The 27,589-nt window shown below is 42.1% G+C and overlaps 1 protein-coding gene across 4 annotated transcripts; it reads right to left on the reverse strand.

Moving 5' to 3' along the window:
• Window positions 1–835: 835 nt before the first annotated feature.
• On the reverse strand, window positions 836–20,413 carry smad1 (SMAD family member 1). 4 transcript variants are annotated; one of them, XM_086034031.1, is made up of 8 exons: window positions 20,314–20,413; window positions 18,463–18,534; window positions 10,970–11,507; window positions 6,745–7,008; window positions 6,547–6,663; window positions 3,562–3,783; window positions 3,239–3,495; window positions 836–2,256 (listed from the first exon to the last, which is right to left on the reverse strand). In XM_086034031.1, the coding sequence occupies exons 3-8, from the start codon at window positions 11,367–11,369 to the stop codon at window positions 2,113–2,115; spliced, it is 1,404 nt and encodes a 467-aa protein (XP_085890157.1). In that variant the 5' UTR covers window positions 11,370–11,507; window positions 18,463–18,534; window positions 20,314–20,413; the 3' UTR covers window positions 836–2,112. The 4 variants fall into 4 exon arrangements, with proteins under 4 accessions (XP_085890157.1, XP_085890155.1, XP_085890156.1 ...); XM_086034029.1 differs by having other exon boundaries at window positions 3,239–3,783; XM_086034030.1 differs by lacking the exon at window positions 18,463–18,534 and having other exon boundaries at window positions 3,239–3,783; window positions 20,314–20,388.
• Window positions 20,414–27,589: the final 7,176 nt, after the last annotated feature.

Here is a 27,589-nt window from a genome sequence, read left to right on the forward strand (position 1 = left end):
ACTGTATAACTACTAACTGATGAATTTATAGAAAGTCAAAGTGCAGGTTTACAAAATAATTGTCAAGAGCCAAATTGAGTTTGCAATGGTGATCAGGTGGTGTGATTTAATTTGGTACCCAAACGTGCATAGAAAATATCTAAATATTCAAATTCGAGAATGTTAAAACACTCTATGATGCATATTTCATACATAGCTTGTGTCTTTGTCCTGGAATTAAAATCATGTATACATGCACAAATAGATAAAGACAAAAATAGTACGTATTGAAACAAATGTATTTTAATTCTCCAGTAGAGTCTTGATATTCATGGAATAAAACTGCTTTTCTGGGAGTTTGACCAAGCCAAAAAAATAAAAAAAATAACAGTGGAAAAACAACATAAAAAGAAAATTCAACGTGTGAAAGTGCGGACAGAAATACAAAAAGAATGTAAGGAGTATAACACTATAAAAGAAAGTAAGAACAGAGTATTTTATTTTTAAAAATGATATGGGTGGCACTTTTTTGCGAAATGAATTAAAATTGACTATTTTCATGTAACAGTCATTGAAAATATCAGTCCATGATGTCTTTACTTTTGTTGAATACATGCTGGGCCATGTCAATGCGACATGTAGCACTACACTAACCAACCTACGCAAGGCTAAAACCAGACAACACAGCACCATAGTCTAAAGGTGAATACAAAAACACTACTTGAACCTAAGTCCAATGGGGAAAACACGAGAATAAAACATGAGCAACATTTATTTATTAGCGGAAATGACTTATTCGTGCAATAACCCCCTTACCGCGCCCCCCATACCTCACCCCACCCCTAAATTTCCCTAATATTCTCTTAAAGAGATGACTGACATTTCACACTGGTCATCCTTGGAGTCTTTCATACATGCCAGGAGGAAATTCTACACTAATGTTTTTGCAGTGTAACGTCCGGCTGCAATTCCAGTGACCTGGAATGTCGCAAAAACAACAACAACAACAACAAAAAATTATAGTAACAACGCGTGTATGGAAACAGTTCCACCAAGCGGGACGGTTTGATTCAGATGGTTTGGAATGGTAAACCCTGAGCTGGTCTTTTGTGTCGAAAGCAATTGTTGGTATCCACACCACATAAGATCCTGGTCATTGTCCAGTTGGTGCGTGGCAGCCATATCCTGCTTGGCTGGGTTCTATATGTATGAAAGGTAATGGAGGATGAATGCCGAGGTTTCACGGGTCCTCCGTGTAAATGAAGCTTTTCTTTGAAAGAAGCAATGATATTGTAAGGACAGCATGTTGCTTTGTATTCAGCGTTGTCTTAAGTGTCAGAATTCTGAGGAAACATTATTCTCTTTAAATTGTTTTGACAGTCACCCACAGTTGGAAACGCACATTACTGACACAATGCTACACATTGTGTTTTACAACAATACTTAACTATATTTACCATTTCAGATGTACTTGTGGATGAAAGAGCCAAGTGTGCAGTCTCTGCCAAAACACACGCGAGCGATGTACACGGCCGCTGCAGCCAGTGAATGGGAGCGAGGCAGCCTTTCAAAACGTCATGCAACTCATCTTCAACAAGAACAACAAATGTCCACACAAATGACAGCTATGGAGGGAATCCATTCATTTCATTCCATCCATTCCGTCTTCCAGGCAATAAGTCAAGGTGGCTTGTCTCACTTTCACAACTTGACAACGGCAAAGCAAGTTGCGGCTGCTTGGTGGTAACCAGATTTAAATCGCGGATGTGTTAGGGGGTATGTGGATGCAGGCATGCAAGCGGCGAAGATGGGGGGGGGGGTTAGTTGCTTTTGGGGAGGACGCCTGCGCTCACCAAGAAAGAGTGTGACGGTTGTATTATTAGTGTTGGTCACAAAGATCAAGTTTCTTCCAGTTGCATCATGCTCTCTTTGCTCTCTCCTCTCCCAGTCTGTGTATGTGCCCACTTCCCAAGTCCTTCAAGTAGAAAACCCATGGAATCGACAGATCCCAGATCAGCCGCTTGTGCTTCAATCAGACAGTTTATCTAACCGAGGCAATAAGGAGACCACCGATCTGGGATCTGCTCGTCTTGCTACTTGGGCCAAAAACGCTGGGCTAACTCTGAGGCAGGTCTAGGACACGGACGATATGGGGTTGTGGGGCGAACCCATCTGCGTTAGAACCTTGTCCAACCACTGCAGGGGACCGTGGAGGTGGATCTCGATCCAGCAGGGGGTGCTGGTCACATCCTGGCGATGGTACTCGGCCCCCCAGCCCTGAAACATAATGGAATCTTTTTATTGACTTACTTTGTTATGAAATGGACAACTTGTGTTTGTTTAAACCATTAAGGCCTAAAGCGCCTGGCTCAACAGCTCCCCAAAACCTAAGGTCGTCTTTGGAATTACCCTTGAAAACCTGCAGTTTTCCCAGAAATTCAACACCTACAAAATAATGAATATCTCAGCCCCTGTAGTAGACAGAAACATAATTCCAAAAGAACTTGAGAGTTTAGACATGTGGCTTTCACTCAGACCCGAGTTTATTCATCTGTACTGTGTTCAATCGAAGAGGTAAAAATAAAGTGTCAGTGCAAGAGAAGCACTACTTTTAATTAAAAAAAAAATCAAGTGGTAATTGCCATCCTCTTTTCTGTTACAAAGACATCGATATAGTCATTATCTACAAACATATATCTTAACCATATATCACGTTCGACTGGTTCTACTGCTTCAAAGTCCACAATCGCGTCGTCTATATCACTGCCGTTATTCATTTCAGAGCGCCCGCGTTCGACGGCGTCCGCCATTACTGCTCGAAAAAAGTCCGGACATCCTCCAACGACTCGCGACACCATCACATATCTATTCTGATGCATTTCATAGGTTAAGAGACCGAGAATTAAATAATAAATAGAAAATGACGTCTACGCTCTCCCGGCTTTAAAGGTAGAAAGACGCAACAGCGCTCCCGGCTCTAGTGGTAGAAACGCGGTTATGCGCTTCCGTCCTTAATGGGTTAAAGGCTTGAGTACAAAACACGTGTTTGTGATAAACATGCCTATCAAAGTTCATGTGTATTTGTTATACTGGTGTCCAGCTGATAAAGCCACAGATTTGTTTGCATTATCTATTTCTTGTGTTTGTTAAACAATACATGGGAGAGGACATTGAAAAAAAAGAATCATAGTAAATTACAATTGCAATGTTGAGGGGGAAAAAAAGAAATCTCCGTGACAATTTTCCTCTCCTGTTTTACCTTGACAAAGCTCATGCGGATGGTGCACATCTTGGTGAGCTCGTAAACAGCCTCGAAGCCGTGGTTGACCGACTGGGCGAGCAGCTCGGCGAACTCCTGGTTGTTGAAGATCTTCAGGCTACAGCCGCTGGGGATCTTGCACACGGTGGTGGGATGGAAGCCGTGGTGGTAGTTGCAGTTGCGACTCTGGACGAAGATGCTGCTGTCGCTCAGGCACTCGGCGTACACCTCGCCGCCGACGTAATACAAGTGGACGCCTGAGAGGTGCGCAGGAATGAGAGTGGTCGATACACTGACAATCTGTTCAATTTTGCGCAGCGCACCTTTGCCGATGTGCCGCCGGGTGTTCTCGATGGTGGAGTTGCGGTTGACGTTGGACAGCAGGCCCAGGCAAAAACGGTTGCGGTTGTTGGAGGGATCGGTGAAGCCGTCGACGAGCACGCTGGTGGACGATGCCTGGAAGGCCTCGCCGACGCGGTTGTTGAGCTCGTAGTAGACGATGGAACACCAGTGCTTGGGCTCCTCGTAGGCCACCGGCTGCACATCTGCTGCGGGGGACATATTCAGAGGTCACGAGCGGAACGCATGCACACTCTTGGAACAAAGGCACGATTCTATCTTTGGAGTGTTTATCTCAAAGATATTGCTTGACACTTGACTTGAGGAGCTTTCAAACACCCTTACAGAAAAGCTAAGGGTCCTATCATATCCTTCTCAAGTGAGCCGAAAGAGTACTATCATCCAATCTGCAATGACTGTGAATCTAAAAAGATAAGAACTTAATGGTCACTTGGGCTCAGCTTTGGAGGTGAGGGTTGGTGGGAGAAGAATTTTGAGAATAATACCAGTCTTGTTTTAAATGTGGCCTGACCTATCCTACCATGACAGCGGAACATCTTAAGAGCTTTAACATGCAGTGAATCTTGGTGGTTCTTGAATCAACCGCTACTGAATGGCCTCCTTAGAGCAGTGGGTTTCACAAGTGTCTGAGACAGCCCTACTTAGTGCACCTCGTTGATTCTAAGTGAATATTCAGGGTTTATTATGCATTCAAAATTGCGAGGCTAATTGTGTGCCCGCTTCCAGTCAGAGCGATTGATATTGCTCAACACAGCGCGATTGATGTCCCTCTGCGGCAATAACGTATTTGAAGTAGAGTTGCACCATTCACCACTATGGAAGCACTATATCAGGTCTGGCCAACCCACGGCTAGTGCGCCGCATGCGGTTCGTTGCCTGGCTTCATTCGGCTCTTAAAGCCCTTTTCGCTCTGAACTTGCAGCTTGAACTTGCGCTCTGAACTTGCAGCTTGTCAATGTGTATGTGCTGAGGGGCGGCAAGACAGAATGGAGCGTTGCTGGACGGCGCTGCGCGTACTCGGATGTCGGCCACGACTGCAAATCCCCTCGGATTGAAACATATTCGACTTTACGGCGGCGACCTCCGAAAGCGTTTCCAGTAGGAGAGGGGCTGGCAAGACATTTACTGCTATCTTGGCGGACTTATTTACAAGTCGTGGGATGAGGACAAAGGAGGCAATCTTGACAAATAAAGCGCATTTACTGTATTAACACTGAAAGATACATCTTGTCTCCTCTTGATTTTATTTTTTATTTTTAATGAGCAAAGACCGGGCTTTCCTTTGTGACAATGAGAAATACATTTTGTAAATCAGTAGGAAAAGCCTCACATTTTACTTCCTAGTTGGCTGCTACGTCAGCACTTCCAAATATGGTCACGCAGTTGCGCGTCTGATAAAGAGCTTGTCCGAACGCGGCGATTGAACAGATGACATTCAGCACGCGAGGTACCAGCGACATGCATCTCACGTATGCACTTTGACGCAAATGAGATACAGGGGAAAAAAACGTTGAGTAGTGTTGCCCAATAAGTTCAGTTTCAAAATAGGAGGGAAAAAATCTGAGCATAACAAAAATATGAAGTTCAAAACAGGACGTTTTAATGCAGTTTTTGTTAAATGCAATGGCAAACCCACTAGAATAACAAATACACAGAAAAGCTAGCATATCTTGTGAACTCATATGATGGTTTTATGCGCGCCCATATTGTGGCTCTTTGCAGTAACACTTTAAAAAATGTGGCTCTAGTATTAAGAGATGATTTCTTTAATGTGAAAATAGTCACTTTAGTTGGACCTCTTAACTTAAAGTATGTTCCCTGTAAAAGAAAGCGAGTAAGTGGAATTTACAGAATACATGCACGCCTTGGCGCATGGTCGGGAAGGTACCACCTCTGCTTTAATCTGAGCCAGGAAAAACCCTGATATTTATTGTTCAACATCATGACAAAAGCAGAGGTGACATCAGAACTTTCATGGGTTTCATAAAACTGCTGCGAAGGCTGTGCCGCAAACTCTCGCTGTTTTCATTTTGATATTCCAGCAGGGCCGTCAGCCGGAAGAGGCAAGGTCGAACCTTCGAAGCCTCACCACGAAAATAGATGATAGACGATTACATAGATAGAAAAAATGGGTTTCCGACTATGCTTAATCCATTAATTTTTTCAAAGGTTCCAGTCTATCATTTATCGCCGACAAAATGGGCGTCCGTCATAGGCTGATAGACGGACCGGTTCGTCATATGGGCGGAATGCCAAGCTCTGATATCATTTTATTGTCAGAGATGTAATGAGTCGACTGGTCATTTATTTGAACGTGAAGTTACGCCACACTCTCACTCTGCATGATTATATCGCAGTGTCGCACAGTGCATGCATGCAAGCATCGTTGGTTTCGCTGCTGCTTCTTCGTTGGTTTGGAAACTTCTTTGTTGCTTTAACTGCTTCTGCTTCTTCTTTGGAGACAGCTGCGCGCTGCCTACAACACGCAAAATGCCGTAGTCGGGTATGCTTTCTATTTTTTTCTATCGAACATTTTATCGAAGGCATTTTATATTGATATCGATCACGTGTCAATCGCGATACATACTGATATTAAATTATCACCCAGCCCGACTTGCACAAAAGAAATACACACAATAAAAAAAATAATAACACCAAAACTAAACGAAAAGAAAGCATATTTAAAAACTAACAAACCCACTCTGAAAACTAATTAAAACTAACTTAATCTCAAAAAACAAGATTCAAACCAAAATAAAAACTAACTAGAATGAAAATTCCCAAACTACAAAGTATTATAAGCCTGCCCCAAACACACCCCCAGACATTTATTTCTATTATAAGAGAGACATAGAACTCAATTTCCAAGAGGTCTTTGTACTTCCAGGCTGGGTAGAGCAGGTGTACCCAGTTCTATGAGTGTACAAGAGTGTTGTGGCTGCAATCACCTGCCCGGTTGTTATTCTCAATCGGCAAAGGCGGCACCATGAGGTTGGTGTCCATCGGCAGAGGGCAGTCTTGAGTCATCTGCTCCTCCGGGGGCATGTAGGCAGGAGGGGGCGTCTCTGTGTTACCCCCCAAAAAACAATAAAACAGTTAGATGTCATGTGGAAGAATAGGAGGCAAAGTTGCCGCAGAGGACTCACCCGGCATCTGGAATGGACTGCCAGGGTCAGAGCTGGATGGCGAATGCGGGAAAGTGGAGTTGCTGCCGCCCCCCGGCGAGCTTGGGAAGCTGTTTCCAGGCGAGTGTGGGAAGGGCACGGGATTGGCCTGAGCGAAGGACTCGGGGAAGGTGGCGTTCTGGGGCATGTGTGGCTCGTTCTGCTGCAGCGGGTTGCGGAAGCGAGGCAGCATCGTGTGCTTGGCGTTGAACTCGCTGTTGCGCGGTACCAACACAGGGGGCAGCACTGCAAACAAAGGCGTCCACGCAGTTGAAACAGAGAGTGACTCCCTGCAAGCTTTTTAAAACGTTTTTGTTTTGTTGGACTACATTGTTGGATTCAACTTACAAGGGCCCCAACTTACGAGTTGTTTGAGGTACGAATCTTTGCTCAGCTGATTGTTATTATTTTCCTCCATTGATGTATCAATTTATATTCCTACAATCCAACTACATCGATGCTCAGCAGCTGCTGTGCACAGCAGCGAGAGAAAGAAAGTGGAGTTGAGCTGCCAGGAGAGAGCACTGGCACTGCCTCACATTTAAAGGCACAACACACCAATGTACGACAGTGTGTGTGCGTGCGTGCATGGTGACTCTTGTGTTAATTACAGTTCATGAAACCAATTTATTTTTGTAGATTTTCTTTTATTGTGTTTTGAGATTTATATTTTACAATATGGTGCAATTTCTTATGAAACAAAAAATCTGAATTCTGCAGACTTCATCAAAACATGTCATGGCATGAAAGGTGCACAGTCATTTGTAAAAAGGCCAAGGTCATGTCCGTAGTTTATTTAGTCTTTAAAAAAAAACACCTTGACAGACAAGGGAGTGTTTTGCCCACCATCACTGGTGCAATATAGTGAACTACAGCGACATTGCACGGTTATATCATTTGTCTTCATTAGGTTACAGGTGAGCTAGAGCCGAGCCAAACCAAAGTGACTTGGGGCAAAAGGTGCGGTACACCCCAGCCTGGTTGCCAGCCAATCACAGAGCACTGTCAGTTATCACCTGGAATGAATTGACTTTTTGGATGCTTTAACCTATTAAGGACGGGAGCGCATCACCGCGTTTCTACCACTAAAGCCGGGAGCGCTGTTGCATCATTCTACCTTTAAAACCGGGAGAGCGGATACGTCCGGGGTCTTTTTTTAATTCAATTCTCCGTCGCTTAGCCAATTTAATGCATCAGAATATACACGTGACGGTGTCGCGAGACCGCGGAGGATATCATGGAATTTTTTTGAGCCAAAGTAGGCTAATGGCGGGCGCCGTCGATCGCCGGGAGCTTCAATAAGTAACGGCAGTTCTATATAGACGACGCGCACGACCAGTGGAACAAGTCGAACGGGATATTATATGGTTTGTAGACAATGACAGTATTGACATCTTTGTAACAGAATAGAGGATGGTAATTACCATTCGATTTTTTAAAATTAAAATAGTGCTTTTTTTGCACTGACACGTTATTTTTACATCTTCATTTGAAACAGTAAATAACTCTGCCGGTGTGAAAGCCACATGTCTAAGATCTTTAATTCTTTTGGAATTATGTTTCTGTCTGCTACAGGGGCTGAGATATCAACCAATTTGTAAGTGTGGAATTACTGGGAGAACTTCAGGTTTTCAAGGGTAATTCCAATGGCGACCTTAAATTTTGGGGAGCTGTTGAGACAGGCGCTTTAGTCCTTAATGGATTAAGCACTCACACTCACATCTATGGACAATTTAGAACTTTCAATTAGTCTGACGTGCTTTTTCTTAAAAACGTGGGAGGAAACAGGAAGGCTTGAACGGAGACTTGAACTCCAAACCTCAAAACTATGAGGCAAGCATGCTAACCACTCTGCCACTGCACAATCTAATGAAATACAACAGAAGAGGTAGATCAAAAATGCTTGGTATCGACACTGTCAATTCTGTGACATCCCACCATTGTTAAGCCTCTGATACTGCTAACAAAGGCAAACAAATTCTGGGTCAACTTTGATGTACTGTTTATACCGAACGGTGACATGGATAAAAATCAGAAGAAAAAAAAATGTAATTCAGTGTCAAATCTTATCTGCTTGGTAAGAATCTGTACAATTTTTGAAGAGTCCACCTCCTCTAGCTCTATTTGGAATACTTTGTAGATTGCTACAGAGAGAGGACATTCCGAGGCAAGCCTTTCGTGAGGAATTCGTCACCACAGAGGTAAAATATCCCGGGGCCGTGCGGCGTTATTCAGGTGCAATACGCTCAAACCATGGCAGTTACCCCGCCGCAGTGAACTTTTTATTCAAAGGCTTCAAACGGAGCGGGATGACAGCTGAGGCGGAATAGTGCAGCTTGATTGACTGGAAGTGTGTTTGTAGGTATGTGGGGGTGAGGGGGCGGTTTAGTGTGGACAGACAGGTGCTCTGGGTTTGAACCGCCTCCAACCCTCTGCTGCTAAAACAAAAAGTGTGCAAGGCGGGCAGCAACTCTTTCCTCCTATTGTACAGGGATGGTGGCGGACTTCCTGTTCAAGGCATCCTCCCAAAGAAGAAGGAAAAAAAACGCGCAGAGGTTTATGTTTGTGTTTAAGGATCAAACAGCTTTTGATTTGTCGTGCAGATAAGGTGAATTATCTAAACAAAAGAATGCAGTTAATGTTAGTAATCTGTGGTTTTACTCACCAAAGTAATGAAAACAACTAAACATTTACTTGCAGAAGACTAGGACAATCCATATTGCTACTTGTAAATTCACCAGAGGTGGGCATTCCGTCTGACCGACAGACCGGTCCACCCATCATGACGGACGCCTGTTTTTCTGATGATAGACGGAAAACTTAAAAAAAGAAAAAGAAAAGACGGACTAAGCATAGACAGAAATTGATTTTCATCCATCTGTGTATTCATAAATAACCTGGTCAAGTCTGAACGGACCTCGCGGTCCATTATTGACGGACGTCTGTATTGCTGAAGAGAGACGGAAATGTGACCCAGACTGCATTGACTGTATATGTAGAGCAGGTGGTCGTATGTATCAAAGAGAGAATCATCCGTTCCTCAGGATGACTAAGTACAGTTGTAAGTTGCATTGAATACAAATACAGTTTTAAAGAGTAGTTCTTGTGAGTTAAGTTTTATATTTCAATTTTTGGAAAGAGTGGGGTTAGGAGGTTGTGAAATGGTATTTTGCCACCCCCCACACTCCATTTCAGAAGGTGTCAGTAATGCACCAAAAGTTGTTTGCCAACCGCTCAAAGAAAAAAAAAAGTAGAAGATAAAGACCACCAGGATTGTACCTTTGGCAACAATGTGGAACGGGATTCTGGTTAAGATAAGCAAAACTTGAGAGTAAAACGTGTGTAAGTGTAGAGCTGTTTGAGCACCAAGCCGACACATTATGATGTACGTAATGCCCTCCATTTACCATGTTAATCAAATCGGTTCGGATAATGGATTGAGGGATTGATTTTTCATCTGTTGGAGCAATTGTTTTCCGGATTGACGATAGACGGACTGGCGGACCTTTGATGTGTACTGACGGAAGCGCGGTTAAAGTAACATGACGGACTGACGGACAGAGGATTACAGTTTGGTTCGGCTTGAAAAATAGACGGATTGATGGATGACAGACAGGTACCCAGGCTGCTGACGGTTGACGAATCGGCAAACTTTAGTAAAATGCCCACCTCTGATATTCACCAAACTCAACATTCTCTATCTCTTTCTTTCCCTTGGTCATATCTGCTGGTAGTCCATCTACATAATGCCTCCACTCGTGTTCAGACTGGTACACCACATAACTGAAATGCCTTGTGTTACAGGCTACATATACCGGTAAGTAAAATGTGAAGCAAAACTGTCTAGAAGACACGCTTGGATGTTAAAATGATAATAATGACAAGTTGTTACTTAAAAGAGTTATATTTGAGTGGAACTTATACCACGTTCAAGAAAGTACTCAAATATAAAACTGTCTGTTGGTCAGGAAAAAAGTATTATCTGTGCATCCCATATGTGGATCTTTTGTGACTGATTTGGTTCATTTCAGTCAATTTGTTTGTGCCATGTGAGGAGTAAGAGCACGAGACTTAAACTGCAAGTTTAGCTCCTCACGCTAGCCACCTGCAGCTAGCATGCTATTAGCGTGCCACTTATTATTAAAAGGTCGTTTTATTGCCTGGACGTATGGTGTCTGTTTGCGAAACATACTAAAGACTTACTGACCTGGGCTATCCACACGTTTGTAGTGGTAAGGGTTGATGCACACATCCTTCTGCTTGGAGCCGAAGGGATACTCGCAGCACTCCAGCGCTTTGAGCTCGTGGTGGGACTGCAGGTCGGGCCAGCGCCACACGCGACAATAGATGACGTGAGGCAACCCTTTCCTGTGGGACACCTGCAGCCGGCCGTCCAGGGACCGGGGGATGGTGACGCAGCTGCTGGGCTGGCCGGGGCAGCTGAGCGCTCGCTCCAGCTCCTCCATGGCGCCTTTCTTCTTCTTCAGCTTCTTCACCAGGGCGTCCACTGCCTTCTCGGCCCACTTCTCCTCCTCGTCGCCCTGCTTCCAACCCAGCAGGCGCTTGACGGCCGGGCTGGTGAAGGAGAAGAGCGAAGTGACGTTCATGATGGCCGGGGCAGCCCTCACGCCCGCCTTCTCCGCTGGGCCGAAAGTAGCTTGGAGTGGCAGGGGGAGGTCCAGCTTCAGGAGAGAATCACTGCTGAGTTTTGGGGGGCGGGGGTGGGGGGATATTCCTCAGATTTTCTGCGAAGATAAATAACGGAGATATTGATCATCATTTTTTTTGTCAATCGGGAGGTTACAGTAGAAGGGAAACAACTAAAGAGTGGGACCGAACCGATATGAATTTTGGTGGCCAATGCCGATGTTTGGCAGGAGAAAAATCAGATAGGCGATTAATTGGACAAATTATATTAAAAAAGGTGGTCTCTTAACGCTTACAGCAAGACAAATTACAGGCAGAGCATTTAACTGTTTTACAATACTTTGTCCTTTAGTATTTGTTTAAATTTATGACAGAGAGAAAAATCTGCTAAAATCAGACACATTTTTGGCAGGGGCATTTTTCAATGGCTACGTTTACATGGATACATTTACTCGGATTAAAAACCTGATTGGAATAAAAATGCTTCATGTACACTCACTATTCGGAATATTCTGACCCGACCGAGCAAGCTCATTCCGAACGAGAGGGGTGGTTTATGACGATTGATAATCCGATCGGTGCACATTAAAACAGTTATTCTGAAACATAATCCTATCGGTGCACATGAAAACACTTATTCTGAAATGTCAGAACAAACCGTCTTTTCCGCACATGTCTGTGGCGTCAGTTTCTGTTATACCCGGAAGCTAGTAGAAGCAGAGTGAGTGAAAGACATGGCGAGTGCAAGACTGAATTGGTCTGTATCTCCATTGGGAATGTTAACTCGACGTAACCGCGGCAACGGGAAAAATATGAGAAATAACGCTAATGTTTAAAGTAGAAAAGGACGGCGCGACGTCAAAATAATTTGTTCCGATCGAAAGTTTGATGCATGAACACTATAGGTGTAACGGTACACGTGGATGTATTCATACGTTTCGGTATGGCATGTTCGGTTCGGTCCACTTATTAGCGCGAGCTTACGCACGGGCGCTATTGACTGTTGCACGCGGGAGAGGAGGGCGGCGGCACTAAAGAGGAGCCAGGACGCCAGAAGCCGTGATAAATCATAAATGCATGGATAAATGGCATTACAATGGCATACGCAAACAAGCCAGAGCTTGAAGGTCTACCGTACACTGCTTGGGAACATTCTAGCTTTCCTGTTAAAATCGCAGATGGGGAAAGGTACGTGTACAAGTCCCAAAGTGGTGTGCCGACATTGCTACAGGAGATTGGCGGCTGCATTGCAGGTAGCACGTCTAACATAATAACGAATATCCGACTTAAAAATGTTTCTTAGACGAGGAAGCGAGCAGTATTTTTAGCCAAAAACAAAGTACAACAGCTCTGTTCTTCGTTCTCCGCTGCATCGCTCGCTAGCCGTACGATGCAGTCATGAAGCTCGGAAACATCACAACTCAGCAAAACACAAATCCGACCACAACAGTTAACCCAATTCGTTACAATATGCTATTGAACATTCAAAGCGCCCTTCTAAAGCTGCCTAATGACGTCACCGGATCAATGGTTGCTTTAGCAACTTAACTAGACCGCCACCGCCATCTCAATTCATTGTCAACATACCAGAAAGTAGCCAGCTAACTGACAAGCGCTTAGACAAACAAAAATACAGGCTGAAAAGTGTGTGATCTGAAAAAAGTAAATTCCCCATGGGTGTGACACCCCTGCCTTTGAGGTATTTGCATGTGAGCTTCATGCTAGTGTTTGTTTTCAACTGCTTGCTCCCGCGTCCCAAAAACATGCTTGTCAGGTTTAAGCCTAAACTGTCCGTAGGTGTGAATGTTAGTGTGAATGCTTGTTTGCCTATTTGTGCCCTGTGACTGGCTGGCAACTAGTGCAGGATGCACCCCGCCTCTCGCCCAAAGTAACGATGTATAAAAAAAATGGATGCATGGTGATACTACAGTACACAGAAATCTTGTGAGGAGTAGTTGCAAACATGCCACATTGATATTATTCAACCCAGGCAGAGGTCGAGGTCCAGGCAGTCTACTTAATTTGGTGAAGGCTATTTTTTATTTTTTTTTTTTTGCTGCAGCTCTTCTAGCCTATCTCATTGAGATTTCAAAAGAACGCCCCTGACTTATCAAAGAAAGTTGATGTCGAGCGAGCAGCACGCTGAGGAAAATAAGAGATTCAACGCCGCCGACCAGCTAACGCCCGGCCTGAGTAGGACAATAAGAAGGAAGTGCATGGTTAAATCTGTCCATTCGGTTGGCTCCCGGGGGAACCATTCACTAGCGAGGGTGGTGGGGTGGTATGTGCGCAGAGGAGATCTTTTAAAAGAGAAGACGGTGCCAAGCGTTTCATCATCTTTTTTTACGTTGATAAATGCGCATTGAGTGACTCACGGCTCCGAGTGCATCACTGACAGTAAAGCCTAAAGTATATTGTATTTCCCACCGGCAGGAACAAATAGATCATTAAGAATGCCCGTTAGTTATTCTTGGTCCCCTCAGATTATGGGATTAAATTTCGATTGCCATCTTTGTTGGACAGCACACGTGTAGACAACATAGTAATGACAAATAGGGGGTTAAATATGGTGGCAGCAGGTGCTTTTTTTACGGGGTCTGTTGCTCACTTGCTAAATAAACAACCATCCTGACAGGAACATTAGAGCTATACTTAGGCCGACCTCCAAAATTACTGTACAGTGTCTTATCGAACAACAGTGATGCTGTACAAACTGAGAATGTGTGTCAGTAGCCTTGGCAGGAGTGCTTTTGTGTCCCCCCCGACCCCATTCCGAACAGATGCTGAATATGGTGGAAAAAGGCGGAAAAATGCTTACAGGCGGCTTACACTACACGCTGCGTATATGTGACGTGTTCTAATCTGCCGCCGTGGAGCAACAGGAAACAGATGCCGTGGTTGTGTCTTCATGTCTGTCAACGCCATCACAACAACAGCATCGTTTCCTTCTGCTGAGCAGTGCAGGTTTTTTCCACAGGTGCAGGATGAAGTGTGTGTGTGCGTGTGGGGGTGAGGGTGCGTGTGTGTGTGTGTGTGTATGTGTGTTGGAGGGGTACTTTGATGAGCACTGCTGAAAGCAGTGACAACCGTGTTGATACTTTTCTCAACAAAACCACATCATTAAATGAGCGATTTTTTGGGGGGGATAAAATTATAGATCAAACATAATTATGCGAAACTGTCTTAATGTTGTCGCTAAATGGTACAGTAAAAGCAATTTGAGGTATAATACTAATTTAACAATATAATTCAAACTAAAAAAGGACCGTTTTTTTTAAATTATCTGAAAAACGAATGATTTTGTTGTTGCAAGGATTTCGTTCGACGAAGTTATGACCCATTATCTTCACTAACCATGGACTGTGAGCTATCTGACTTGCCAGAGTCAAATTCTCATTTACCATTTAAATAATCATTTAAAGGGGAAGTCAACACAAACATTTTTTGTGGAATGTGTATATGTTAATCCACTCGTTTTTAGCCATCTCTGGGGGCGGCCATTTTGTCTGACATCACAACTGCTCACAACGACCAATCACGGCTCAGATTCAGAAAACAGGTCAGCCGTGACTGGTCGTTGTGAGCAGTTGCGATGTCATTTTCAGTCGTCAGAAGACAAAATGGCCGCCACAGAGATGGCTAAAAACGAGTGTATATTGCTGCTTAATTTATATTCCACAAACGTAAAATTAATCAGAATGCAGTGTTTCAACTAGTGGGCCTGCTGGGAACATATTCTTGAAAAAAATGTGTTTGGGTTGACTACTGCTTTAATACAGCATGTGTAATGTTTCTATGACTCAAGTGACAAGTGATTCTTTTTGCCACCCATATGGTGCAGTTCGTTAATGCCTCACGACCAACTCAAGTAGAAAACGCTGCATCGAGACTTCAGATCTGAACCAGGTCTCGATCACGTTAAAAATAAGATGAATCCTAAGTAGACAGATCGGATCGCTCGTTGCAAATTGCAAATGCGCCGATGGAAAACTACAGCAAAAGTTTAAGACTGTTAAATGGTGAAAGCAATGTAGACTAATGCCCAAGTTAGCTGACTTTTGAACCCATGGGCATGGTGTGTACTAAAGTTAAATTTAACATTTTCATACATTCACAATATATATTTTTTAAAACAATCAGATGAAGTTTCAACCGTTTTAATTGGGAGTAATTTAACTACACACCAAGGCCAATAACATCAAGATTAAAAAGAAATGACCAATGAATGATTTGAAAAACACATTCCCCAAACTAGGTGTGAGAATGATTGCACCAAACCACAAATAGAAGAACTAAAACAGAGTTGGTGTGGAAAACTGCTATGTCTGGTGACCAGTCCAGAATAAAAATACAAACGAAGAGTATCTTGTAGTTTTGCCACATCATTTTGTGTATATATTGAACAGTACACCATTCGTTTTATCACCCAATCAACCGGTGTCTTTGGGTTCTTTATCACTCTGGCTTTTAACCCGATGGGACAGTGGAAAAAAGTGCGAAGGTTAGCACATTTATTTTTGTGCAATTCATGAACACGGTTTTACGTGTTTCAGATGGAAGATTCCAACAAAGGGCTGCACTGTAACATCTGGATCACACTTCCGTGTCCTCTATTGTCTTGCTGCTGCAGCTGGCAGCCATATTCCAGGGACATCTCCACCCGCCCTCTGGCACTTCATAACAGGCTGACTTGAAGGCCCTGATATGGCTTCACCAGTGTTATCTGCGAGGCATTCAAAATGTAAATACGGCATTTTCCTCCTGTTCTATAGTTAGACAAGCGGGTTTAGTAATTTGGTGCAGAGTGTTTCACACAGTCAGATACGCACCTGCAAAATCTAAAGAGAGCTAGAGATCATTTCAGGGTTTTAACATTTCTAGCTTTACATGAATGAAAACTTCCTTTTTTAAGGAAAATGAGGGTCCTTAGCTCTTAACATTGTTTAAAACAATACATATTTAACACCTCAGTATGTCGACTAACATTCTTGTTCAGGAAGAGTTCATTTCAAGCAATGGCAGACATACATAATGTAAAGCGATTGTATGTGTAAATGTACATCAAAGTTTGAAGATTCCGACCAACGTGGTTGCTGACGTCTTTCTAGGTTTCTGTTCGGTTGAAATTAATAAAGTAATCAGAATGAATACAGTATCAAACTATCTACTGTATCTGAAGTAGCGTTTTTTCAATAGGGATGGGCGAGCACTGATACCAGGTATCGATATCGTGCCGATAGCAAGCTTCTTTCAAGGTGTTGGGTAGTCGTGAAGAATGCCGATAACAGCCACCGATACTTAAGGCAAAACAAAAAAATCTGGCATTGATTAAGTCTTCTTTGCCAGTAGTTGGTGCTGTACTATACAAACAAACAGGGAGGCGGGGAGTGTCACGTATGGTGCACTGTGCGTGCTGTGATTGGTTGGTCGTGTATACGCGTCACCGGCTTTGCGCCGCCATCGAGCTAAACTGTATAGAATGTGCCATGTAGACGATCAAACGATCTTCCGGCGTTATGAGATCGTGAACACGTTGAATCGCTTAACGATCTAATATCGTTATATTGCCCACCCCTACCAAAGACCCAAATGAGGACAAACACTAGAGAAAATAGATGGATGGGTGTGTTTTGGCAACTTCATCTGTTTTCGCTGTCAGTGTGACCGTGTGGCATTAAAAACAATGCTAAAAGACACACATGGGTGAATGTATTCTTCAGGCTATGCACTGGCACCCCAAAAATCAATCCATCCATTCTCTATGCCGCTCATCTTCATTATGGTCGCAGGTGAGCTGGACCATGTCCCAAGTGACGTTGGGCAAAAACCAGGGTACACTTTGAACTTGTCACTGGGCACATATAGACAATCTTTCACAATCACATTCAAACCCTTGGATAAATTGAAAGTCTTGTGTGGAAAATTTCCCGTAGGCATGGGCTTATATCATATTCTGACGGTATGATAACCATCAGCAAAAAAATTGTGGTATCACGGTATGTAGGTATTGCAATTATACCTCGACCAAGGGACAGCTCTCAGTAAGTTCTCAAATGAGAGCTGACATTTCGTTTAATAAATTCCTCATTGATTCTCATGTATTCCCATGGAAAGTTTCCAACTTTGAAAAATACCTCGATATTGAAAACTTCCACATTAAAATGCGTAGCTGTTATGCTAAAAGGTTACAGGTTGTCAAGTCTAAAAGCAGTTCTCTGATTGACACAGTGCAGTTGTACAGCGCTCAAAACCACAACCACAACAATTAGCATATTATCAATTAAATAGCTCAGGTTTGCCTGTTTGGTTTATGTGAATAAATGTTACACAGATGCCGACGGCGGCTGTGGCCTTCCTTATAAAAGCAGGAAGCACACCGCCGCATTTACTCAACAGCCTCGTAAAAAACACTGACATTTTCTACAGCTCTCTCCCTCTCTCTGACTACATTTCGGTGGCGGTAGCTTCGTTACGGCCTAATGGTCAGCGACTGCGGCAAATGGGCGCGTGGAGCAACACGGCCAGGCGGCGTGTTTTGAACGGCGCGCAGGCCCCATGGATCGCTTTGCGCCGCTCCAGTGTCTGCTAATCAATTTAGGCCCAGCCCTGCGCAGGACGATGAGGCACTAATGATGCTCTGCAGCCATCCCCCCCGAGGAGGGAGTGGTGGGGACGGCGCATTTTAAAGAAGCTACATTATTTATAAGCAGGGTCCTGGACTGGGCATCCATTAGCCCCCCGCTCAATGGGGTCACTGGCTATAAAGAGAGGAGTGCAGGAAGAGAGAGTGATGGCGGCAGAAAGGCTTTAATGTGAAGGGAAAGGGGAGTAAAGTGAAAGTGACAGTAATGACACACATCTTACACACTAAGTGGGAACACTACACTATCTGGTCTCGGAAATAAAGATCCTTCAAGCTAGGGTTGGACAATTATGATATAAGAAATATAAGTTAAACTTAAGTTTCAATATAACTTGAAATAACAATCATAAAATAAATTAATAACAACTAAAATAATAATATAATAAACAGAAATAAATAACAATAAATACCTGCTGTTCCTGCAGTGCGCGCCTTGGCCTTTTGGGGGTAGTGTCGTGCAGTATATGCCTGGAGTTACACGCCTACAATAAGATAAGAGTAGAAGAAAGTCACGATAGAACTTTATTAATGTAGCTCGTTTTTCACAGATTAGAAAGAATGTATGTCTGAGTACTTTTATAATACCTGTCTGCATATATTTCTGCAGCATGTGTGTGTAAAAATGTGTTATTTGAAAGAATATTATTCCCCAAACTCAATGCTAATTTTCTATTAGCAATTCAATGGGATTTCCCCATTGACTGCTAGCATTAGAACTCGAGATGGTTCTCAAATGAAGATTTTTTTGCATTTTGATTATTTTTGTTGACGCTAATTCTTTAAAACTGTTTTAAAGTTTGTTTGGATCAGGGGAAATATAGCAAATCCCAGAGGGGGGAAAAGCAAAAAGCCCAAACCTATTTTGAATAATGGTGTCGGCATTGTCATTTATTATTCTTTAAGCGATTGGGATTTAACAAATCGATGAATGGAATTTGGAAAATTATCTGACTGCTTTATGACCTCCATCAGAGGGTTCTGTGTAAAAAAATTGAAAACATTTTTTTAAAGGGGGCTGGGGGTCAAATAAATGCTGCGTCTTCTGCACTGCAGTTTCACTTTATCTGAGTAAATGATGACCAAAACATGATTATCATTGACTTTGATCGGGGTCAACCGACAAAACACTATGTCGGTATCAAGCGAGCTATACCAACCACGCTTGATACTCGACGTGGGAGTTAGTGTCCTGTTCGGAAAGGACACCTCAACGCAACACATGACGACATATGATGTTGTCTGGCAAATGTTGTGACTGCCTCACTCCATGCTGGAATGCCACTAACTTATATTTACACTGGACTACATTTTGAAATGTTGAATTTCACATATTCCAAGACAAGTGAAAGGGATTCCCACCACAAAGGATGACAATTCAATAAACGAAGGTCAAAATGCAGGTCCTTTGAGTACGTAATCTGATATGTAACCTTTTGATTTCGGTGCTCACACACTACTTCACTGACAAATGATGAACACACGCACACATACACACACACGCACATAGATGGATGCGTCAAAGAGACACACTCATAAAAAAATAGCTCAAAATGTCATTTAGGCCCAGAAAATGGCACATAATTTTTTACTTTTTTGGACACTCTTCATTTGATTATTGGATGGATGGATGGATGGATGGATGGACAGACAGACAGACAGACAGACATAAGTTACTGTTAATATAAGGGTTGACGATTTTCTACGTTGACATCCATTTTCTAAATGAATAATTATGATTGATTACTTTTCACGTCAGCATCCATTTTGTCTATGCTGAAAATGCTTTCTACTATTCGATAAATACTGATTTTTCCAACAATGTGATACAATAAAGAAGCCACAGCCGTAATGAGATAACTCAATCAATCTGTCAAGGTTACAAGTTTAAAACCAAAAGTATGTGGTGTGGGCTTTCTAATTCAAGTGTCTTTTAAAAGGTATTTTGATCCATTTGAAAGCGTACCTGGCAGGTATTCAAGTGACTTTACACACGATAAGAAGTCCCGAGTGACTCACTGTTTTTGATGTTATTGTATCAATATGTAAAATGTAATCCCATTTCAAACGGGGATAAATGTGGAACTAAGGAGGGGAGGAAAAGAGGGAAAAGTTTCAAGTGTCGTTGTTAGGGACCGTTAACGCTTTACTCGGGTACCAAGGTAGCGCAAACGACAAGGAAGAGAGAAAATACAACGTTAAAAGTTGTTTTTTTGGAGCGTTTTAAGTTAACACTAATGCATTTTAAAGAAGCTTGACATTACCTTGTGCGAGTTGTGGAAGCAGCGGGCTTGTTCTCTCCTCTTCGCGGCGGCGTGATGCGGCCTGGCGTCAGCTAGTCGCGGGGCCTCATCACCCTCCGCCCCGGCGCCAGTATTACGCCGCTGGGGCCGCCTTCGACAATAACAAGACCTACTTTTTTTCCATACGCATCCCGAAAGCTTCTTCTTGGTCTCATTCACATCGTGAGCGTTATGCAACTGTGGCTCTCACGCCTGGCCAAGTTTTAAGTGGTTGGTCCCGTTTTGGAGTCTTTTTTACCCCTCCCTGTTTCGTGGTTAGTTACCGTTTTAAAAACATAAATTTAAATGTGGGATGCGCCGTCTTGAGCGTGGAGCGCCATGCTTTTTTTGTCTCAGGTTTTCCCTCCTTTTCAAGATCACATATGGGATTAAAAACAATGCAAAGATTTGTCACTAGAGCATTCCAGAGAGCCTAAAATAGATACGTGGTGTACTCTTTTAATGATTTTATGTGTATTTAATTGAGGTTGAAATGTAACAATGGAACAGGAAATAAAATGTAGGCTACTGGGAAAAAGGAAATGGTCTGGCCGATCAGTACAATATGACATATACACTTTATTATTTGGCTTATAATAATTGTGTTTCAGGGTTTTTGGGGTCGATCAGCGATCAGACAGTTTGGAAAAAAAAACAAGAGTCGACCCCGATTCGATTAGAAGATAGAGCAACATATCTATTAAACAACAAATTTAGCATGTAATGTTTCCAACATTCCTTCTCTGACATTATTGGGGGGGGAAAATGCATGAACATCGTCAGTCATTCAGGTGGAAAACTATTGTTTTCTTGATTCAACAACTATAAACAAGTCCATACAGTTAACTTACCAAGTTACCAGTTACCACAAGTAGCTTTCGCCTGCTCCTTTTTGGCCGGTATTGGAAGCTGGCTGTATTGTACAAGTCCCGGTTCCAACAGACCGCAATGATTGTTTTGTCCTACATTGTACATTTTTTACCTGTTATCCGTTTCACAAAGCAGGTTCATCAAACTCCGAGTGTAATCCTGAAGTCTGAGTTGATCTACTCTGAGATTGGAAACTCTGAGTTTCTGGTTCCAGAACAGCTGATTTGAATCAGTTCACTCAACTCAGAGTTTCTTCAATTTGAATTAAGCGCATGCACCACAACTATGAAAAGAACATTGCTGCTCGGGTCAATATGTGCGGAAGTTTCAAGTCCTTTGCAATTACAATAATATAACGGAGGAAAACTGCTTGCTCCCGCCCGTCAATTTATTTCATTTAAATCCAATGTCGCGGGAGAGAAGCACACTTAACAGCTGCTGAAATAAAAAAAACATTGTTCAAACAATTGAGACCTCTGCATAATCTCATGGGGGTACAGTGAAAAAAATGATGGTTGAATTTACTCAATTATATTTCGTCAAGTGGTTGCACAAAATAGAATAATCTGGAGCCAGATTAAAAAATTAAATAGATGACGACTTGAAAAAATGATCTGGATTCAGATCAATATATTTCGTGCAACTACGTCGAAGAAATAAAATTGAGTAAATTCAACGGAAATGTTTTTCAGTGATGAACTGTCACGTGAAATGGTACCGCTCAAAATTGCACGGTCTAATCTCCCGACGAATATTTAATTATCTGCATTGTAATGCTGCACCTTCATCCACTCATTATCAAAAGGACATGTCACGTTTGTCACCACCCACTGAAAGAAAAAATGGTGAATTTACTCACTTTTATTTCATCAAGTTTTTGCGCAAAATAAAATCATCTGGATCCAGATACATTTAGTGTCATAGTCTACTTAAAAATGTATCTTCAGATCATATTTCTTGCAACCACTTGAAGAAATAAAATTGAGTAAATTCAACTGAAACATTTTTCAGCGATACTGTGCCTAATGGACTTTTCATATACTGACTCCGATTTTTTTTAATGACAGACGGCAGAACGCTACACCAAAACTGGCCAGCGCTAACTGTAGGAATGAGGAAATGAAAAGGAGTGTGTGTCTCTGAAAGAGGGCAGGGACAGAGAGAAACTCGAGGTTCACTGAGATAAACCTGGTCCTGACCAGGTTTATCTCAGTGAATCTGTTACTACGGTAACTGACCGAGAGCTTAAGTTACCTCTGTCTGAAAACAGCTAGTTACCCCTCTTTCTCTGGTTTCCCTCATTGCAGGGTTAGCAGACTCTGAGTCTTTACTCAACCTGCTTTGTGAAACGGACCCTGGCATGTATGTGACGTAGTCAGCACATTCTTGAAGGCATTTGGCCCTAGTGTAGCTGTACGAATTTGGCCCTATCCACGCAATCTGTATTGACTTTATCAGAGATGGGCACTTTACCCTATTTTGTCAGTCCGTCCTGCGTCCGCAACCTGGTCGTCCCTCCATCCTTATTCATAAAAATAATCATCCTCCAACCCCGTCCGTCCTCGTCCTTTTAAAGCGCTCCCATCCTTACATTCAGTCAATCCGTCCTCCCCGCCACCCCAAAAAAAACAAAAAAGCGTCCGTGCATGACGCCAAGATGCTAACGACAGAGGGTTCATAATTCCTAAACATTATTTAAAGCGGATGGACGGACCGTTCCGTCCCTGTGACGGAATGCCCATCTCTGCTTATTTATGTGTCCTGTGCTACAGGACTCTTGACAAAAGCTCGGTGGCCCACAGAAACACTTTGCCCACCCCTGCTTAATGCAGAATCCTCCAGGTGGATAATGCAGGCAAAATCTTCCGATATCAAGTGTGAGACACTTCTTCAAAGCGTCTCATTAATAATGCAGGCTAATGCAAGAAAATCGGCTTAGGGCAGGGGAGCGAGCTGCCTGGATGTGTCCTGCTTGCCTTGGAAATGAGCTAAATCAAGCCAGATGCGTACATTTTTGAGACAATATAAACTTATTTGCAGACATTTATTGCTTTCCCAATCAAATAATATACAAGTTAACTTAATTGGTAGTGTGTATCAAAAAAGTGCGTTATTGTCTTTGCAAAGGGGTAAAATACATGTGGAGGTGTACCTAATAATATGGCCGGATAGATTGACAGCAGCTCATAAATGTCCCGTTAAATAACATGAAAGTAATTATTGTAAATAATTTCTGATAGTAAAAGAAACGCGTCGCAATGCTTATTGGGAGTTCACTGCTCGGAGGTGCGGGGAACTAGTTTCTCTCTCGGGGAAGCGGAGGCTCCTGCTGCATATGACGTCACGCGTCTGGCGACAGCATGTCTGAGTGAGGCGGGAGCGCGCTGCACGTGAAATAAAAAAAAAAGGGGAAAAAGCAGGAGGAGCAAGAGATGATGAGAACAGAATTTCATCTTTTTTGTGTATTTCTATTTGCAATACACATGCAAAGTTTTTGTATGCTATTTTGCAGAGTCCCACTACAACAGATTCTAAAGGAACGCCCCCATAACTAATTTTGGCACCTCCATCCTAAAAGTACCAATAGCCGTCGTGATGATGATTTTTGACACTAACTGTCAAAGTCAAACTGTGGCTGGCATAAAACCTCACTGTTGTAAATGCAATGTTTTAAAGTAACATTTTAGCAGGGGGCGGATATAGCAATAAATGGAGGTTCACTATATATTTAATATATTTCATAAATATGAATATTTTTAGAATACATTTTCATTATTCGGGGGTGGTGTGGGTTTTTTCCTAAAGAATTTGCTGTTCATTTTCTATGCAACTGACCAGATTCATTGCTAGCTCATCAGACAATGCTGCATTCTTCTCCATCTAAATCCCATGTTGTAAAATGTGACACCCTTGAGAAGAGCATTGATGCTCCCAAGTAAAGCCCCTTATACGGAGGGTGGTCTTCCCTGTGTCGCAGTGTAGGGTGGGAAGCGTCTGAGTGACAGCAGCTGTCATAGTCACATGCCGGCTGGGACAAAAAACACGCAGCAGTTGCCATTCAAAACAGTCGGGACTCTACTCGGAGTGAATGAGGGTGCTGAGGTTAAACCAACATCGGGTTTGCAAGGGGGTGGGGCCACAATGGTGGTGCACCTGTATCTTTTTCAGCTGTCCTTCATACTACAGGTGTGTCCATATTCATTGTTTTGATAGCATCCAGCCTGAGATGGACAGGTTGAGTGAGGAAAACCTAATAGGGGTGCAATGGGGCCCACAGGCTGTTGGTTTCCCATCCCTGTTCTGTGGGATTCACCACGGGTCTTTATCCCTCTACTGGAATGCAAATGGTAGAGTCTTGATGGTCCATCAAATTGCCATTTTAAGTGTTCTTAAAGTTATAATGTCTAGTTAGTGGTCATGTAAAACAATACCCCTTTATTTTCCAGACAGATACCTGTACAAGGCTGTTCACTCTTTCTCTACTCAATACAATACGTACCAATGCTGGTAGTACTTTTGATATTTAAAATTTTGTTTAAACAGTACCAAAAGTTGTGAACAAAACCTTTCCTTCTAGAGCAGATGATGATTTGCCAAACTGCAGTTGTACAGCATCAATTATTGCGAAGGAGGACTTACTCGATGTCAGATTTTGTTTACTTTAAGTATCGATGGCTGGTATCGGCAGCCTCCAAGAGTCCCAATACCTGAAAATAAGACTGGTATCGGCACCGTTACCAAAACCCATCGGTACTCACACATCCCTATTTAAAACCAAACCGTTTTCTTTCAACAAGAACTTTAATTGAGCATTCCTGATTTCTTTTTTAACTTTATAACTCATTTAACATTCTATCACCATTAGATTGTAATATTATTGTATGCATGGTAAAAACACATATGTTTTAACCTTTAAAAAACACACCTGAAATCTTCCACCACATGGGAAAATGTCTTATGGCCCGAACTGAGTCAGTGTTAGCGAATAAGATTTCTGCTGGAAAGCCTGGCAGGTGTGTGCTGACTCCAATTCAATACAAGCTTGACTGTGATTGGTTAAGTCTGGACATAGCCACATCCCAGTAGAGGGTGACATTTTTTCAGGAATCCTGTAGGTGCCAGGAATCCTGTGGGATTCCCACGAGATGGGAGTCAAATTTACCTTTAATCATAGAATTGGAACGGTACAGGATTAAAATTTCACGGGAGTTGACAGGAGCAGGATTATCCACTAGGGGAAAAAAAAAAAAAACCTCGGATGAATGTTCATTTTTAATATAGCTGCCTACAAAATGGGGCCGGTATGGGAGTGGGAATCAATCTGTATGGGAGCAGGACGGGCGTGGGAGTCGTTTTGGGATGGGATTTTGGTTTCAGTGGGAGTGCCATAGGACAGGAGTAAAACTCCACTCCCGTGTCACCTTCTACATCCCAATTATAAGGGCATACTTGTGCAACGGCAATTGTTTATTTTTATGTCCTGTCCAAAAGATGTATTTTTTTCTAAATTAATTATTTACAAAAACCTGGCATTTCAACCAGGGTGTGTAGACTTTTTATATTCATTATAAACTCACCTGTAAACACCGATCAAAAATGGCACATATCAATTTTATTTGTACTATTATGTGACACAATGGCCACTAGTAAGGTTGAGTACAAATTTAGCTCTCACGATGATTTATATTTACCAACTGAATTCAGTTGTGTGGGCCACTTATTTCTGAACTCATCCCATTGTGAATGTTAGAATTCCGACAGCCTCAGAGGGGGATGGGAAGGACAAAGGATGAAAGCTGAGGATGATGTCACCCGTCTTTAAACCATGCCTGAGGCCATGTGACCTGGGTAGATGATAGATGACAACAGGATTGCATATAGACACATGAGAGCTGTGTGGTGTGGTTTCGTGTGTTGCTCAATAAAGAACACTTCACCAGCGTGGCTTGTGCCAACAGAAAGTACACACACATTTGGCATTACAAATCACATAAATTTTACATTTGAAATGGTATTCGTATTCGTATTTGATGTATGGTGGTCGTATTCGTAGGTAATTAGGACAGCCCGTGAGTAGCAAAAATTAATTGCCGCCCATTATAAATGCATTGAAAAAAAATCCCAAATTACCTTTATTTTAATGACCTATTCTTGAAAAATCAGGGAAACCTCCCAGAAGCGGTTTTCATGAAAATCGTGTATTGTATTGTCAGTCCCCAACAAAACAAAACATTTTTTTAAACAATATGAGAAAAAAAAAAGAAATCAGAGAATAGGTGAAAACACGGGTGCCGAGCCGCGAATATGCGGGGGTCCAGAGTACTATGTAAAACAGAGCATGTGGAAGGTCATTTACACGCATTGAAACAAATACTGTTGGTGAAAGCCGCTTTTCTTATTATTTACTAACTTTGTCAAGTACGCCATCTTGTGGCAAGAAGACATCAGTACGTTTGATGGACTAAAGTCCCCACGTCAGCTAATGAATTTGGATTTACTTTACGTGATCATAGTTTGACATCATCCATCGATTATCCGAGACACTTATTTAGATGATTTATTTAAAAACTTCATTTTCATTTTACTATTGTACATTTGTGAGAATAAACGCCACACTGCAAGATAAATAAAGGTTAATTTTCAAGGTTTTTTATCAAATTCATTTCCAGACTTCATCAAATTTTATGCATTTTGTATGATCATCATGCTACATACAGTATTTTACACATATTATTGACTAATTATGTACATTGTATAATATGCATATTTTTTATGATTACATTTGTTATAAATGATGGAATTACAACAAAAGTAATACATTACTTTTCATGGATTCTTTCCTCAAATAAGGCTAGTTAGAAACTGAGTACAACAGGAATATTAGACATTTACAGGTCTATAGTACAACAGGAATATTAGACATTTACAGGTCTATAGTGTTGTTGTCTTTTTTCTTAAGAAACCAGACTGATTTGGACATTTTTCCTACATAGAAATTGGTCATGTGCTACAGTGTACAATAATATACCGTATATAGATACTGTATGCACACAATAGTTGCACTTGTTTTAGCCCGTTATAAAGTTTATACAGCACGTTCTCTTAGTAATTTTAGAAAGCAACTTTTATTTCTTTACAATGATTTTCAAATGTCTTTAACTTTGTTTGTAACTTGTTTGTAAATGCTTTTGAAGGTTCTGCTTTAAATTATGTGAAGCACATTGAATTACCTTTTGAATGAAATACGCTATACTGTATAAATAAATCTACTTTGCCTTGCGGCCAGGTCGACAATGTATACGAGAATCTGTTCTCAGTTAGTTACCTTGACTACATAGACAAAGTTTAACGAGGAAGTCAATCCAAACATATTTTTTCAAGAATATGT

Source organism: Filicampus tigris, chromosome 6, assembly GCF_054856515.1.
Source record: "Filicampus tigris isolate MCC_2025a chromosome 6, RoL_Ftig_1.0, whole genome shotgun sequence".
In the NCBI taxonomy this organism is placed as follows: Eukaryota; Metazoa; Chordata; class Actinopteri; order Syngnathiformes; family Syngnathidae; genus Filicampus; species Filicampus tigris.